At 40.7% G+C, this 16161-nt stretch overlaps 1 protein-coding gene across 1 annotated transcript in view; it reads left to right on the forward strand.

Moving 5' to 3' along the window:
- Window positions 1–7937: 7937 nt before the first annotated feature.
- The window catches only part of CUNH2orf73 (chromosome unknown C2orf73 homolog), a 32212-nt gene continuing 23988 nt past the window's right edge, over window positions 7938–16161 (forward strand). Inside the window, exons 1-2 of the mRNA XM_023512116.1 lie at window positions 7938–7963; window positions 12072–12282. Of these exons, the coding sequence (XP_023367884.1) occupies window positions 7938–7963; window positions 12072–12282 (237 nt within the window). The remainder of the gene's footprint in view (window positions 7964–12071; window positions 12283–16161) is intronic.

Here is a 16161-nt window from a genome sequence, read left to right on the forward strand (position 1 = left end):
AAAACAGAGTGGTGAAAAAAAACATTAGCTATTTTCAAATGTCAGCAAACCTGGGTAGCTCCAAATGTTTAGAGCTGTCAATCCATGGCACATCACAGAGGTTTAATTCAGCAGTACGTGTTTATGTGGCATCCTTGCCAGCCATTAGTTCAGACTACTAACAGAAGAATAAATTCTGCCTCACACATCCTTTGATACTAAAATTTACTACATTTTAAAAATTAACTGTGTACAAAGATAAAACTTGGGTACGTTAAAGCCTCTTGATATGATTAAATTTGAAAGTGTCATTTTGAGATACAACAAGACAGACAATTCTAATGCTAATAGTGTTGCACAAACCATATGTGCATTATTTTTTAAGTGGAAGACTTAAACACTAGCTGTCCCTGAGTATACTGTTCATGGTTTGACTGGGAAACAAGACATCTACAAACACATATCTAGGGTACAAGTCCAAGGTAATAAACAAGTGATGGTATGGTACTACTGTACGTGTGTGGTGTAAATCCTAAAACTAAGGCCCAATATTACGTGTTGCCTTGACATCTGGTGACATTGAGAGGGCCTCAAATGGCTTAACTGGTCAGGTGTGATGGCTCACATCTGTAATCCTAGCACTTTGGTAGGCTGAGACAAGGAGGAGTGCTTAGAGGCCAGGAGTTTAAAAACAGTCTGAACAAGAGCAAAATTCTGTCTATACTAAGAATAGAAAAATTAGCCAGGCATAGTGGTTGGTATGTACCTAGAGTCCCAGCTACTTAGGAGGCTGAGGCAGGAGGATCACTTGAGCTCAGGAGATTGAGGTTGCAGTGAACTACGAGGATGCCACTGCACTGTCACCAGGCCACAGAGCAAGACCCTGTCTCCAAAAAATGAAACTAAAAGTGACTTAACTGCAAGTCTCCTCCCATTGACTCTGCTCCAATAAAAAAGGTCCCCCAGCCAAACAGCCCTCTTTATCAAGGGACTAAATGAAGTTCCTGCTTATCGCTGAGGAACAGATTTCCATTTCTTGCCAGCCTGCAGAATAAGTCAAACAAGCCCATCACATGCTCTGGCAGAAATCCTCCTGATACTACAGAGCCTGCTTCCCACAGCCTCCGTCTGTTCATTTCATTTTCGAGTGCAACCCCCATTAAAGAGTAGGAATCCTAGGAAGTAACAGGATTCTCACATTACTACATATAAATACAAACTGATAGAAGGTAATAAGTTTGAGACATAACCCTACGAATTACGTCCCAGATAAATTTACATGACTTCTATATATTTTAAGTAACATAAGCAGTCATCAGGAGAATAACATACTTAGAATCATTACATTTTCCCCACAAGTGAGGCTTTGTGTTTTCATACAAACTAATCAAACAGAATCAAATTAAAATGAAAGTATAAAATTAGTCATTTGGTCTAATCTTCTATATAATAATTCAGGCCCATTTTTAGAAAGAGATATGAGTTTAGAGTACATTATCTTGTGGGTGGGCTCCTCAGTCTGATATTTCTACAGAGATGAAATCTGGTTTAAAATAAGGATTAATGGGTGGCACCTGTGGCTCAAGGAGTAGGGTGCCACCCCCATATACCAGAGGCGGTGGGTTCAAACCTGGCCCCAGCCAAAAAAAAAAAAAAAAAAAAAAAAAAATTAATATTTAAAATAAGGATTAATAGGCTCAACAAACAAACAGAACCTAAAACATAAGCAAAATGCAAAGGCAAGAAAAAGCTTTGCAGGGAGAGGCTGTTACCAAAGCATACTCTGATGGAAACTCTATTTTATATACGGGGAGTTGTCTTCCTGTGAAACTACTGCCAAGAGGGTGAAGTTAGGACATTAGTGTGGCCCAAACATTGGATTTAGTAACCATGATGCCTGCACTTGTTAACCCAGGGCAGTTTAACAAGGCTCTTTGTTGGTTAACTATTCCTTTAACCCTTCTGGATTAGTAGATAGAGTAGATGTTACCATCACAGCGTATGGATAAAAACAAAGAGGCCCAGAGAGGTCAGACTTTCCAGGGGTCTTAAGGATGGTAAGCAAAACAGCCAGCCCCAAATATGGATCTCCAACGGGGAATACCTGCCCTTCACGATGGTGGCTTAGACAACAATGCCCTTCGAGGCTTAGACCTTAGGCGATGACAACAATTTATAAGGCTTTTCTACAGTTCCCCATGAGGTTGTCAAGCCATAAGCCAGACAGAGTAAAGACTAATTCTTCCCATCTCTATTCTCTACATGGCAAAAAGTACAGAAATGCTACTTTTCTTTCTGATGCTGCTTCTCTTAAAATATAGGAAAAGTCCTATAAGATTTCTTTTCCTCAATCTTACAACCCCTTATTAAAGACTTAGAGGTTGGCCCGGAAAACAAACAAAAAAAAAAACTGGTGTGGGGACATAAATCAGCTAAATAGTTTGCTCCCAGGCTTATTGTAAGAGGATAAAAAACATAGCTAAGTTTCCAAACTCTTAAAAAGTTTATAAATGCTGAAGTAATTTACTATAATTTGAAACACATAATACCAATATAATTATATAAGAGAGAAGGATAGGTTAGAATAAGAGTTTAAAAGCGATGACTTGCAAAAGTTTTACTTGCCATACCATTTTGAAAAGAATGGCACAGGTTTAGAGGAGATATTTGAGGACAATTAAAGTAACCCTTATTAATTAAAAGGACTGCACTTTCCTTCTTAAAACCCTGCCGGGATTTCTCTTTGGGTATATTCTTTTAGGTCTAAGCCCTCATTTTTGTTTAAATGGAATGTTATATTATCTCCTCACTCTCCACTTTTGCTATGATTTGACAGCATTTGACATTTATCACAGGTCTACCCGTTCCTATCAACATAATGCCCATTGTTTACCAGTTCAGTGGCATGGTCTCAAAATTGTGGCTCCAGATAGAGTCCTGAGTGGGAGTCGTGGTGATTGGGGATTGTGTGCTTATTCTTGAATTGTTACTGTTTCTGTTGTGCCAACCACGGAGCATTAACTGCTGCACTATTGTCAGGACGCGCTGTGCACGATGACATTTTATGCGTAGGCAGAGCACACTCCCTTTTCACTCCAGCCCCACAGCTGAATGGCTATCAGATTGTCCCCTTGCTCATCACAGCCTCCCTGTCTCAGTCTTCCCCTCACCACAGACCCGTACAACTTGGGCCAGTTTTATTCTTGCTAGTTACTTTTGCTTAATCGCAAGACACGTGTTCCTAATATTTTCTAGTCATATTAGAAAGATTGTACTTAGAATTTTATGTTTAATGTATATCATTATGGTTAATTTATTTTATTTAGAGACAGAGTCTCACTCTGTCTGCCCTAGGAACAGTGCCATGGCATCATCATAGTTCACAGCAACTTCAAATTCTTGGAGTCCAGAGATCCTCTTGCCCCAGCCTTCCAAATACCTGGGACTACAGGTGCCTGCTATGACACCCAGCTAGTTTTTCTATTTTTAGTAGAAATGAAGAGTAGAGATGAGATCTCACTCTTGCTCAGGCTGGTCTCAACTCCTGAGCTCAAGCAATTCTGTTTCATTCTCCCAGAGTACTAGGATTACAGGCATGAACCACCGTGCCTGGCCATACTGCAATGGCTTACCTCAAGAGGTAGAGAAACTACCACTGATAGTGGTAACCCCCTAGCCATGTTTCATTTCACAAGGTTCCCTCCTCAGGAAGCTAAATGTTCATAACCATTCATTCAGCCAATCTTCACTAGACGAGCACTATAGTACCACAATGGCCCTTTGCTGTTTTTCCCACCTCCAGCTAGCTTTTCGTTCATCCTTTAGTCATACAAATTCTATAAAGGCAACCAGAGCTGGGATTATTTAAACATGAACTTTGAATTATGAAACCATAGAGGCAGTGAGAACCCTCCAAATTCATAAAATACAGATTTCTTCATTCAATTGGCGAAGTTTCCAAACTAGTGATTTCTGACAATGATTTTTTGTAGTAACCCAGACTACAATTGTTTTTGTTATTTCAAGAGGTATCTTAAAAATTGAGATTTTAATTTGTACATCTGTATCAATATAAACATACCCAGGCATATCTGTAGTATCTATGGTCATTTATATCACCATATATATCATCATAATACAGATCGAGCTTTTAAAAAATATAACCCATACTTTGTTTTGTCATGTGTCTCTCTTAAACCTGTATGTCAATTAGCATTAAAGGTGGATAAGAGGAAAACTGAGGTCCCTTGGGTTTCTGTGACTTATTTGTACCTATCCATCCTCAAAGATGAGCAAACCTAACATTAACACTTCTCGTTTCCATTAATTTGTCTTTAAATTAATGCCTCTTTCGGTTTGATAAAGTTTTTATAGCCTAGCATAATGAAAAAAAGACAGCAGGGCAGCGCCTGTGGCTCAAAGGAGTAGGGTGCCAGCCCCATATGCCGGAGGTGGAAGGTTCAAATCCAGCCCCAGCCAAAAACTGCAAAAAAAAATAAAAAAGACAACGTAATGCATGAAATGTGATGAACATTTCATCCTGCTATTTAAAAATAGAATACGAACAGCTAACTTTTAATGAATGCTATAGGCAGGATAAGTTCTCTAAGTGTATTTTCTTATTACTCTTCACAATTCATGTATATAAGGTTGACCAGATGATGTTTTTCAAAAACAGGATCAGGGCTATTATTTATGTGGTACTGTTGAGATCTTCACCTGAATTCCTAGCATATCACTGAAGAAAGAACTGAGCAGAAGGTCAATCTCCCCAAGCCTCGGCTTCCCTATTCAGTTATACAACTGTGCCATTCTTTATTTTTGTCATTTTCCTATGGTTCCAAAAAACTGGTGATAATTTTCTGCATCTATAACATTTTGGGTAACTTCTATCCCATTGTGTCCCTCACATATGGTGTTCTTGCCTAAATAGTGCTGGTATTTTTAACTTGCCCTGTATTAGTAACTATGAATTATTCATTGGCAAGTATCCAAACTACCTATTCCAAATGAGAGAATTACGTGCATGTAGGCTAGCGCGTTCATTGATTTTTCAGACATGAGTTTTTCAACAGAATCACTGTATTTTACACCTGTGAAAGTGAATCACAAAGATTATCTAAGCTACCTCTTTATAGCAAGTGCAAATCTACACAAAGATTATCTAAGCTACCTCTTTATAGCAAGTGCAAATCTACAGCACAGACAGGTTTCAGTGGCTCTCCCAAGTCAAATAGTAATAAAAGCCACTAGTAGCAGTCTAGTGCTTTTTCTGTATACAAAGTCAATAATTACTGTGCAATCCATTTTATTATGCAATGCCCTGCAGAAAAGGCACCAAAAATAATTGGCACCAATAAGTATCAGTATTGAAATTTAACACTTGTGATTATCACATAAAGCTTTTATGTATTGTTTTATTCACAATTTTTTTCTGTATGTCTCACCTTTTAACTAGATGGTGATTTCCCTGTAGTAGGCATAATTTCTTAACGTTTAAGATTAATGGGTATGAAAAGCATTTAGAACTGCTTAACAGTCGGAAAGAGATTAACATAATTATGTTTTAGACTAATACTATATTGCTCAAAACAGAGACAATTCTCATTCTGTATGAATGCAGGTGAATTCATTGGTTTGACAAGAGAAAGTTGAAAAATTCCCATTTCTTATCAAGCAGTTGGGACTGTTCCTGAGATTAAATAGTTTTAGGAGCTTAAAGAGATTGGTGAAGGTTGTAGGGGCCAAAATTAAACAATAAAAAAAAAATCACTGACAAGAGTCAGATTCATAGGAGAAAAGCCATATTCAATGTGTACACAGGAACCTTCAGAATGAAGATTCAATGATACAGGGGAAACTGTTCAACAAAACATGGACAGCCATGTAGAAAAATGATTGCATGAAAGGGTACCCTTTTAATGTGAAGAGACTGAGTGGGGCAATGGAGCAAGGCCTTTCTAGATTCCTCTTGGCATCTCTGAACATCATTCCAGGACCCTTTCTGGAATCAGGGTCATACCGTGTAACCTACAAACAAGGTAAATAATCTTTTTTGTGGCTAGAACTGCAAGGGAGGGGGAAGTTAAGAGTAATATTTTTAGGTTTTATGGCTGGCTTTGGGGAAAGGGGGCTGTAGTTTCTATCACCGCCTTGGGAAAGAGGGATTCTAGTTTCTATGGCTAGCCACAGGGAGAATAGGACTGAAAAGAAAGGAGGGCAGGACTGGGTCAGAGAAAAACCTTTGCTTCTGAGGCCTTCATTTTAGAGCATTGTTTTCTGACTCCTAACAAAGTTAAAATAGAAGTTAAAAGGGAATAATGAGGGAGTTGACTGAGCATCAAGGACTTGTGGCAGCTTATGTAGATCAAATTGCTCAAAAAATAATAGCTGATAAGGACCAAGCACTTAGTAAGTATCAGGCACCACTCTGAATACTCTGTCTTTATTTAAATCATCTAATGTCAGAAGCTCCCTAGGTATTCTTCCCATTTCGTGAGTGCAGAAATTGAGGCTCAGAGAGGTTACATTACTTGCCCAAGTGAACGAACTAGCTAATAAGAGGTAGAGCAGCATTCAGACATAAGCTCCTAATCGCAGTTGGATGGTTAGATCAAGTAGGTGGTGTTTAATACAGTGCCTAACAAATGCCTGGTTCCCAAGTGGGAGCACGATAAATGTTCGTTTCCTCTGCTTTCAGGTTGTCAACCCACTCTCCCCGTATTTGTTTACCCACCCACATCTTATTCACCAAACATACACAGACAATAACACATTTACACACACTCCAGTCTTTAACAAGGTCCACACTTGTTAGACCTTGTTATCTCGGTCAACAGGTGTCAGATCTATTCATATACCCTTCTTCCTGACGGACTTCAGTTCACACATGTGAAATGAGTCCTAGGACCAACCTCTGCTCTTTCATCTCTCCAAAGTAAATGTCATCCACATTGATACTGACTCTGGATTACAAAACGTAGGCACAAGCAAAGCGTGATATACAGTTTAATTCAACTCAGTAACGACTCCTCTTTTTCCATCATCCAGGGAAATGCATGAATTACCATGACAGATGCCAAAGACCTCTGGCTCAGGTAGTGGAAACTGAGAGGCAATGGTGTAATGAGGTAAGAAATTCCAAAGCCAGAAGGTGGACGCAAGTCATAACGGCTTTTCCCAGGAACTTGCTCTTTTTGGATAAGTGCTACAAGTACAAGCCCCAACCTGCGGCCTAAGCCACCCGATTGTGAACCTCGCTCAGGCGGGAACAGATGCACACACCACAGGGAGCCTCATTTGCAGGAGAAGTGTGTTCACTTGCTCTATTTTAATCCTCACCACCCAGCCGGGAGGGGGCGGGGGTAGGGGTGTTGTCAAAAATGGTGGAAAACAGTGACAGCCAAGCTTTATCATGCAAAAGCTAGGCAGCCCAGGAGCAGCGAATCACCACTTGCACAGTATTTAATGGGTCAAGGGAAAACAAGTTCCCCTCCTGCTGGCCCGCACTTCTGGAGCCAGCTAGGGCAGCAGTGCAGCGCCCGGGCGACGCCAGCAGCACCGCCCCCAGCACCAGAGCCCAGGGCCGCGGGGGAGGCTCCGGAAACAGCCACTGCCTGATCCTGCAGGACCCAGTCGGCCCTTGTAAATACCCCTGCCAGCTCTACCGGGGAAAGTGAAAATTCAGACGCAAGACGCAGAGCCTGGGCTTGGGGACACCCAGCCAGCCGCCCCCGCCCACCTCGCGCAGCCGCGCTCGCAGCCGCCGGCCCGGAGCCAACCGGGTGACTGCGCCTGCGCGCCCCGGCTCCCGCCCCCACGCCCTTCCCAAGGCCGCTGTCGCTTAGCAACGCGGGAGTCACAGTAGCCGAGCTTTGCTCACCTCTCGTGCCAGGCAGGGCTGCATCCCTGTTCTTCCTGGAGGCTCCTCGCTGCCTGGTGCCAGGCCGTAGGTGCCCATGGAGGGAGAGCATGATATACAGCAGTAAGTGCTGGGGTGTGGTTTTGTATTTTCCCTTTTGAAAAGTTATTTTCCTCCTACAGTGGGAGGGGTAGGTGACACCCAAGGGATGGGTCCTGAACACGGACAGCCCATGCCAAACCTCAGACAGTCCCCAGGTTGCCTCTGGTTTCTGGCAGCTGAGCGCTTACAGTCATTTTTTAAAACTCGCCGTTTGCTGAGCGCACACTGCGTGTCGGGCCCTTTACATGCATTACCTAGCCTAGAATTCTGGAAGTCATCGTGCAATCATCAACTAACTCCTTCTCATAGACACATCCAGTGTAACTTATTAGCAAATTCTGTAGGCTTCACTTGTAAAATTATCCAGAATCCGCCACTGTTGACCATTTCCATCATCATCCCCTCCTCATTCCAAATCCCATCTTCTCTTACCTGGAAGCGACAGTAGTCTTCTAAGTGGCGGCGTGGCTGCCTCTGTTGCCCTTCTTTGTGTGTATTTTGTACTTTTTTAAATTTCAGATTAATAGGAGGGTATAAACGATTAACTTACATTGTTTGCATTTGTTAGGTAAAGCCCCTGCTGTAGTTGTGCCCCTCACCCGGGCGTGCCACCTACCCTTACCTTGTGCCTGTTTGGCGAGAGCACACCAATCTCCCTCCCTTCCCCCTTCTGCAGCCTTATTAATACAGTGGCCAGCGTGGTCTTTACCGCACAAGTTAGATCACTATTCTCCATCTGACAGGGTAGAGTGAATGCCTATGAGGCTCCTCCAACATGTCCCTTCCCCTTCCTTCCTCGGCCTTATCCACAGCTTACCTCGGACAGGACTCTGCTACAGCACACAGGCCTCCTTGCTATCAGCTCAGTGATTCTTAGACTGATCTTCAGACCACCACCAGCATTGTTTGAAATGCAAATTCCTAGGGCCTTCCCACCCCAATATATACTCAATCAGAAACTCTGGGGTGGGACTCAACAACCTGGGCTAGAACGAGGCATCCAGGTGATTCTGATGTGCCCTAAATTTTGAGAACCATTGAATCAAAGTAGTTCAGCTAGTTAACCAGTGATGTGGAGCCTGCTCCCAGAGCCTGTATTTTTGTCCTTAGAACAATGGCTCTCAAACATTAATGTGCATAAGAATCAGCTGAACAGATGGTTAAACCAGGTTCCTGGGAACCAGCCCCAGCGATTATGATTCTGTAGGTTGCAATGGGGCCCATAAGTTTGTCTTTCTAACAAGGTCACAGTTGATTCCAGCGCTGCTCCTCCAGCGCCCACACTTTGAGAGGCACTGTGCTAAGGATGAGCATACTTCTGTGAAGCTTTGGCAGCTACTGTTCACTCTTCTGGAATACCCTTCCCTCACACATGCACTTAACTCTCCCTCCCTCCCTTCTTTTTGTCTTTTTTCCTTTGCCACCTTCACAATGCAGCCTCCACTCTACCTAAAAATGTATCCTACCTCCCACATACCTGCACTCCCTTTCCCCAGTCCCTGCTTTATTGTTGTCCTTCGGCCTTAACACCAGCTGCAGACTGTACTTATTCTTTTGTGTGTGTGTGTGTGTGTGTGTGTGTGTGTGTACTGTTCGCCCCTACTAGAATGTAAGCTCTGTGAGGGCAGGAATTTTTATTTTGTCACTGCTCTATCTTCAGCACCTCCACCACATTTAGCATATTCAACTCAATAAATATCTGTTGAAAGAATGCATGATTCTGTGTTATTCTCACATCTCACAATAGGCATTACTGTCCTCATGCAAGTAAGGTAATGAAGGCTCAGATATTAAATGGCCCAGCTGGGTTTTTCAATCTAGGTCTCACGAGGTTCAGGGCCCACTAGTGTTTTTATCTGTTTTCCTTCTGGTAAGAGATTGCTACAGAGTTGTATTTGACATTTATGTATCAGCCTATAGCCAGTCACATCACAAGTGCTTAATCAGATGAGTGCATGAGTACACAAGCAAATAGCCACAGTCCCAAGGACCCAACTCCTGTACAAAGGTACTACTGGGTTACAACTATGAGAAACAGCTGTGGAAAAAACTGATTTACCCCTGCAAAGTCTACAATAAGAGTTGACCCCAAATTCTCCACCCTTTTTTTTTTTTTTTTTTTCAGTTTTTGGCCAGGGCTGGGTTTGATCTCGCCACCTCTGGCATATGGGGCCGGTGCCCTACTCCTTTGAGCCACAGGTGTCACCTTCTCCACCCTTTCAATAATACTTACATCTCTGGAAAGGTGATAGAAAAGGCAAGTCACAGTGGCTCACGCCTGTAATCCTAACACTCTGGGAGGCCAAGGTGGCAGATTGCTTGAGCCCAGGAGTTAGAGAGCAGCCTGAGCAAGAGGCAGACCGCCATCTCTGCTAAAAATAGAAAAAACTAGCCTGGCATTGTGGCAAATGCCTGAGACAGAGGGAAGAGAATCACTCATAGCCAAACTGTGAGCTATGACACCATGGCACTCTATGAAGGGTGACAAATCAAAACTACCCCCCCCCAAAAAAAGATTATTTACATTTTACCAGTAATCAGTGTTTCTAAATCCTTTACAAAAAGCAATTTAGTTGGGAAGCAGGAAACTAGAATCCAAGGATTCTGAATACTGTTTATATGCGTAATGGAGTGAGGATTGGGCGTATACAGCTAAAACAAAGCCAGAGAGAAAGCAACTCCAGCAGATTCACCAGAAATATGTAAATATTATTATGAAAATCCATTTACCTTCAATGAGTAATACACTTGTCCAGGTGTGCGTACATAATGACGCATAAAACAACTTATACCTTCATGGAACTTCTTGACTAGTAAATGATATTTGTAGTGCTTACTAAAAACAAGTAAATGAAGAACTAGGTACATAAAATGTAGTTTAGAAAAGAATTGGACTGAGTACTAAAATAGAGAACCCATGGGCTGGTGAAGGGGCACTCCAGGAAAAGCTGCTCAGGAGATGACTTTTAAGCTGAGACCTAAATGAAATGAGTCAGCTGTGTCGAGGGAGCTGGGGAAGGGCTGCTCAGGTAGAGGGAACAGCACGTGCAGATGGTCTAAGGAGAGAAGAGAGTGGTGTGTTCCAGGACTGAAGGCAGGCCGGCTACAGAAGCGTGGGGGAGAGGCCGGAGGGAGGTTAAGGAGATTAGCTGGAGCAGTGGCAGAGGACCTCAAAGCTACAATCAGGAGGCAGTACTTTATTGCAAATGCAATGGAAAGCCACTTGATCGTTTTAACTTAAAAAAAAAAAAAAAATGACATGACAGAAGAGCTAGACCTGGCTCTGTTTTGAAGGAAGGCAAAGGTTTTATATTTTAAGGGCTATGTATAAGGTTAAACAGAATTTTCCACTTTAGACATTTGAAATCTTGTTGTCTCACCTTCTGTGGGGTCACAGCTTTGATTGTAACAGCATCTATGTAAAAAATACTCAAATTCGTTCCATTTCATTTTTTATTTTTCAAGCATGTGAAACTTTAAAATACTGCCCTTTCAAGTCTGTTTCTCTGTATTTAAAATAAAAATTTGTTAAGCTATTTCTAAACATTCAAAAATATTTTCATTTTTGTAGTAGTGTAGTTGCTAGAAGCAAAAAGTGATGAAATTGATTTTTACTGCTTGCACACTGGCCTTTTCTTGGAAAGATAAATAATGGTGGTCATCTGGTAGCTTTAAAGTCTGCCAGGTAAGCTTTCAAAGTTAAATAGCTGATCCTCATTCAGGTGGCTGTTTACTAGGTAAGGGGTAGGCGGCTATCTCTTGGTAATAATACTTTAAAGAAGATGAGTTAAGTTTAGCATGTAACTTACCCACATGCATTAATACTGAAAATACGATTTGTAAGCATGGTCTAATCACTACTCTTCCTTTATTCCAAGAAAACAAGAGTTGGTACACTATACTAGTATATTGTAATGAGTAATCACTATTAACACAAATCTCTTCTATGTGATTTAAAATTAGAAGATATCCTCCCCAATTTTAATAGCACAGACCCTCATAAATATTAATAGTCTACATTGTCTTGACTGATGTTTGAAATATATTTAAACCTTATTTTGTGTAATTATGACTCAGTACTGAAATGATTATTGGAGTAAATGATTTACTATTTAATTATGTTTTTCAGACAGCATGAAATAGAAGATGCTGGTATAGTGTATGTAACTGAAAAAAAAGAAGAAATCGAACATGAAAAAAACCCTGGAAAAAGCATACAACATTCAAAACCATGTGTTGGGAGAGGACGTGTATATTATGCTAAATTCATTTACACAAATGCAAGAACATACAATGAACCAGTTCCCTACGTAGATCCCAAAAAAGGGCCAGAAAATCAGGTTGGACAGATGTTCGTTATGTATCAATATAGATTTAGATTCAGAAGCTTTTTTGTAGGATAATGTCACAGGCTAATTAAAGAATATGATACGTCACAGAGTAGTACGGTTTATAATCCAAAAATTTAAAAGTACTAACCTGGAACTCTTCTCACAAGATAAAGTTTGTGTATCTATATATATGTATAATCTAATCATTTGTCTGGGTCAGATTATAGCCATTAAGTAGTGCTTAGGAGTTGCTAAAGAAATTTTTTGTATAATATTGTATTTGTGACATATTCTAATATAAAGCAGTCCCATTACACTCAGTAATTCAGTTTCTGTATAATAATAGCTACCATTTAGTGAAAGTGTGTGAATGCTAGGAGTGAGCTGAGTGTTTTTTATGAATTATATCCTTTAATCTCTGCAACAATTTATATGAGGTATTATTTTCAATAGTTTACAGATGTTAACAAAATCAAGTTTGTTGAGGCATAATTTATTGTATTACTCTCCTCCTGCTGCTGTTACAGATTACCACAAACTTAAATGCTGACTGAAAGCAACACAAATTTATTTTCTTACAGTACTGGAGCTTAGAAGTCCAAAATCAGTCTTACTGGCTGTTAGCAGGCCTGGTTCCTTCTCAGGCTCTAAGGGAGAATTGGTTTCCTTGCCATTCCCAGCTTCTAGAGGCTGCCCACATACCTTGGCTCATGGAATTTTTTCTTCAAAGCCAGCACTTCAAGTCTTCTGATTCTCCTCCCTCCCTCTCATAAGGACCCCTGGGGTTTCACTGGGCCCAGATACTTCAGGACAATCTCCCCATCTCCAGACCCCGAATCACGTCTGTAGAGACCCTTGGCTATGTAAGGCAATATATCTACAGGTTGGGGAATAAGACATGAACATTTTTGGAGACAGAGGGAACATTATTCTGCCTATCACATTCACATAGTACAATTCACCTTTTTTAGAGTACAATTCTGTGAGTTTTGGCAAAGATTTAATCACATTACTTTTTTTTTCTTGAAACAGAGTCTCACTTTGTCACCCTAGGTAGAATACCGGGGCATCACAGCTCACAGCAACCTCAAACTCTTGGGCTCAAGCAATCCTCTTGCCTCAAACTTTCAATTACCTGGAATTACAGGTGCCCTCCACAATGCCCTGCTATTTTTTCTAATTTTAGTAGAGATGGGGTTTCACTTTTGCTCAGGTTGGTCTCGAACACCTGAGCTCAAGCAATCCACCTCCCTTCCCCTCCCAGGGTGCTAGGATTACAGGTATGAGCCACCTCACCTGGTCCTAGTCATCTTACTTAACCACAATCAGGCGGTGAAACATTCTATCACCAACATAAGTTCTGCCATTCCCCTTTGTAATCATACCCTTCCCCTATCCAACAACCACTGATCTATTTTCTATAGTTTTGCCTTTTCCAGAAAGTCATCCGAATGGAATTATAAAGCATGTAGCTTTTTGAATCAATCTTCTTTCTCTCAGAACAGTGCATTGGAGATGTATCCATGTCGTTTCATGTATCACGAGTTTATTTTTGTTGTAACTACGCACTTTGGACAAGTCACCCTTTCTAACCTTCAGTTTCCTTATCTATACAGTAAAGATAATAATTGTCTTCCTCTTAGGCTTTGTGTAAGGATTAAAATAGATAAATATTTGTGTCAAGGTATGTTCTTGTCACCAGGGACAGGGCAATAAACAAAGTAAATGGGAAAAAATTCTCTCAGGATGTGCCGTACATTTTAGTGAGGGAATGAATAAATAAGCTGTGTTAGAATGTTATATGGCAGTTAGGGCTGTCGTGCAAGGGGTGGGGGGTAAGGAATGCTGGAGACAGAGGTGCCATTTTAAAGACTGAGGTGAAATTTGAGTGAAAGAGCTGAGGGAGAGTGAGGGAGTGAGCGTGTAGGGAGGGACCGGGTAGAGGAGCCTTCATAACGCACAAAGGAAGCACTCATAAAAATCAGCTCTCCCTAGCAGCAGAATCCTGGTCTACTGCTCTCTGCACAGTTGTGGGGCCTGGGGACCCCACCATCTTCATTCAGCTGAGAGCAGATTCTATGATACAGGCCATAGTACAGGGCTAGGCCTGGTAAGTGTTCAACAGATGGTATTCAAAATATGCCAGGCAGACGTAATAACTTCTCATGTAGTTATTTTCCAGCGTGACATTTGGAAAAGAGCATGTGTACCATCTAATTGGTCTCAGACGACTGGGGCGATGTCAGCCTTGCTCTCCTGCGCTACTTCCCTCATCCTTGCTAGTGAAAGAGAGTTAGGTGTAGCGATTTCAGTTAACATTCAAATGCCGATGGCTTTTTGTGTGCTCTCTTCACGCTGGTAATGCCTGTTCTACTCCTAGGGCAGCACACCATGGCAATGTGAATGTAAGATCTTCTCAGCACAGGAATTCCTGTGGTTAAACACGATTAATACCATGAAGTAAACCCTTAGATGGGAAGTCTTAAGGCTACTTTAATTTATAAAATTGTCCCAGTAGGTGCTCTTAAAGAAATCAATTGTTATTGTTAGACCAGACCCACACTGGAGAAATAAATTTGATACAGATATCCAAATGAGTGAAATTCTCATAGAAATATGAGCTAATTCACAAAAGTGAATGAATGACTCTCCTGAGCTGTATTTCAGAGTTGAATTTAAAAGATACTGTTAACGAACCCATCCTTACTTTGGAAATACTAAGGAAAAGAAGCTGGCTCGAGAATAGAAATATAAACCATAAAAATTAAAAGTTATTCTCAGCTAATTTTCTCTTATTCCTAGTCTGTAGGTATCTCAAAAAAAAAAAAGAACAAAGATGTTAGGCACTGCTATCAGCAAGACTGACAGCAGTAGTAGAATCGTTGTTTATTAGTGCAGAACCTTTAAGAGATGGTGACGGTAATTTGAGATGAAGTAGGACTCAAGTGAGGGAGGCGGATAGTGAATGTGAAGGGAGGGAGTTACAGAGAGAAGCCAAAGAGTTAAACACGCGTTTGGTTTGGGTGTGGAGTGAAGGGAATGTTCACATTTTAAAAACAACAAACCTTTCAAGTATTCATTTCCAAATACCAGGGAGCAATAAAGAATGCTAATTTTACATTTTTGTCAACTTTTCTCCTTTATTTAAAATTACAGGTTTCTTTTTAAAGGGTAGCTTGGTTAAGAAAAGAAATTAACTGGTTTATAATAAAGCTGGCTTTAGAATAAGAGCAAAGAAAATAAAGTTGCCTACATATTTTAAAAGACAGGTGTTTTATGTATTCTGATTAGACAGTTTTAGAACACAACCAGATTGATTGCTTTTATTTATAAGATTTTTAACTGAAACTATCATCACCTGCACACTTCTACCTATGAATGTAAAATTGGGGGTGCTAGGAGAAGTAAACGGGAGTTCAGCTCAGTCATGTCCAAAAAAACTAGTTTTGTCTTGTATTTTCAAATATTGGTATTTTAAAAGAGATTACCACAGGTTGTTATTTTCCAAAGTTTATTTTTCAGAGCACTGGCCTTTCTTTACATGTTTTTAAATGTATTTCTGAAATCCATTATGTTTTAGAGAAGTTGTATCTTATATACCTTTCTCGGAGTTTCATGATTCACACTAGGTATAAAATTTCTGAGAAATCTTATGATAAACTTGCTCACTATTTCCCAAATTTCTTTAACAATGGAAACCTCTTTTATATAACACCTGTTAGTATGCTGGAGAACTAATCTTGCACAGAACACAATTTAGAATTAATTGTTATGGGGGACATTATGAATTGCTTGAGAAGAGATTTTTTTACCATAGTATTTATAGCAAAGTAGACATGAGTTTAGGTACCATGTAACCAGTGTGACCTTGCCTGCCCTAATGTTTGT

The sequence above is a fragment of the Otolemur garnettii genome, unplaced genomic scaffold, assembly GCF_000181295.1.
Source record: "Otolemur garnettii isolate 467f Iridium unplaced genomic scaffold, OtoGar3 scaffold00024, whole genome shotgun sequence".
NCBI lineage: Eukaryota > Metazoa > Chordata > Mammalia > Primates > Galagidae > Otolemur > Otolemur garnettii.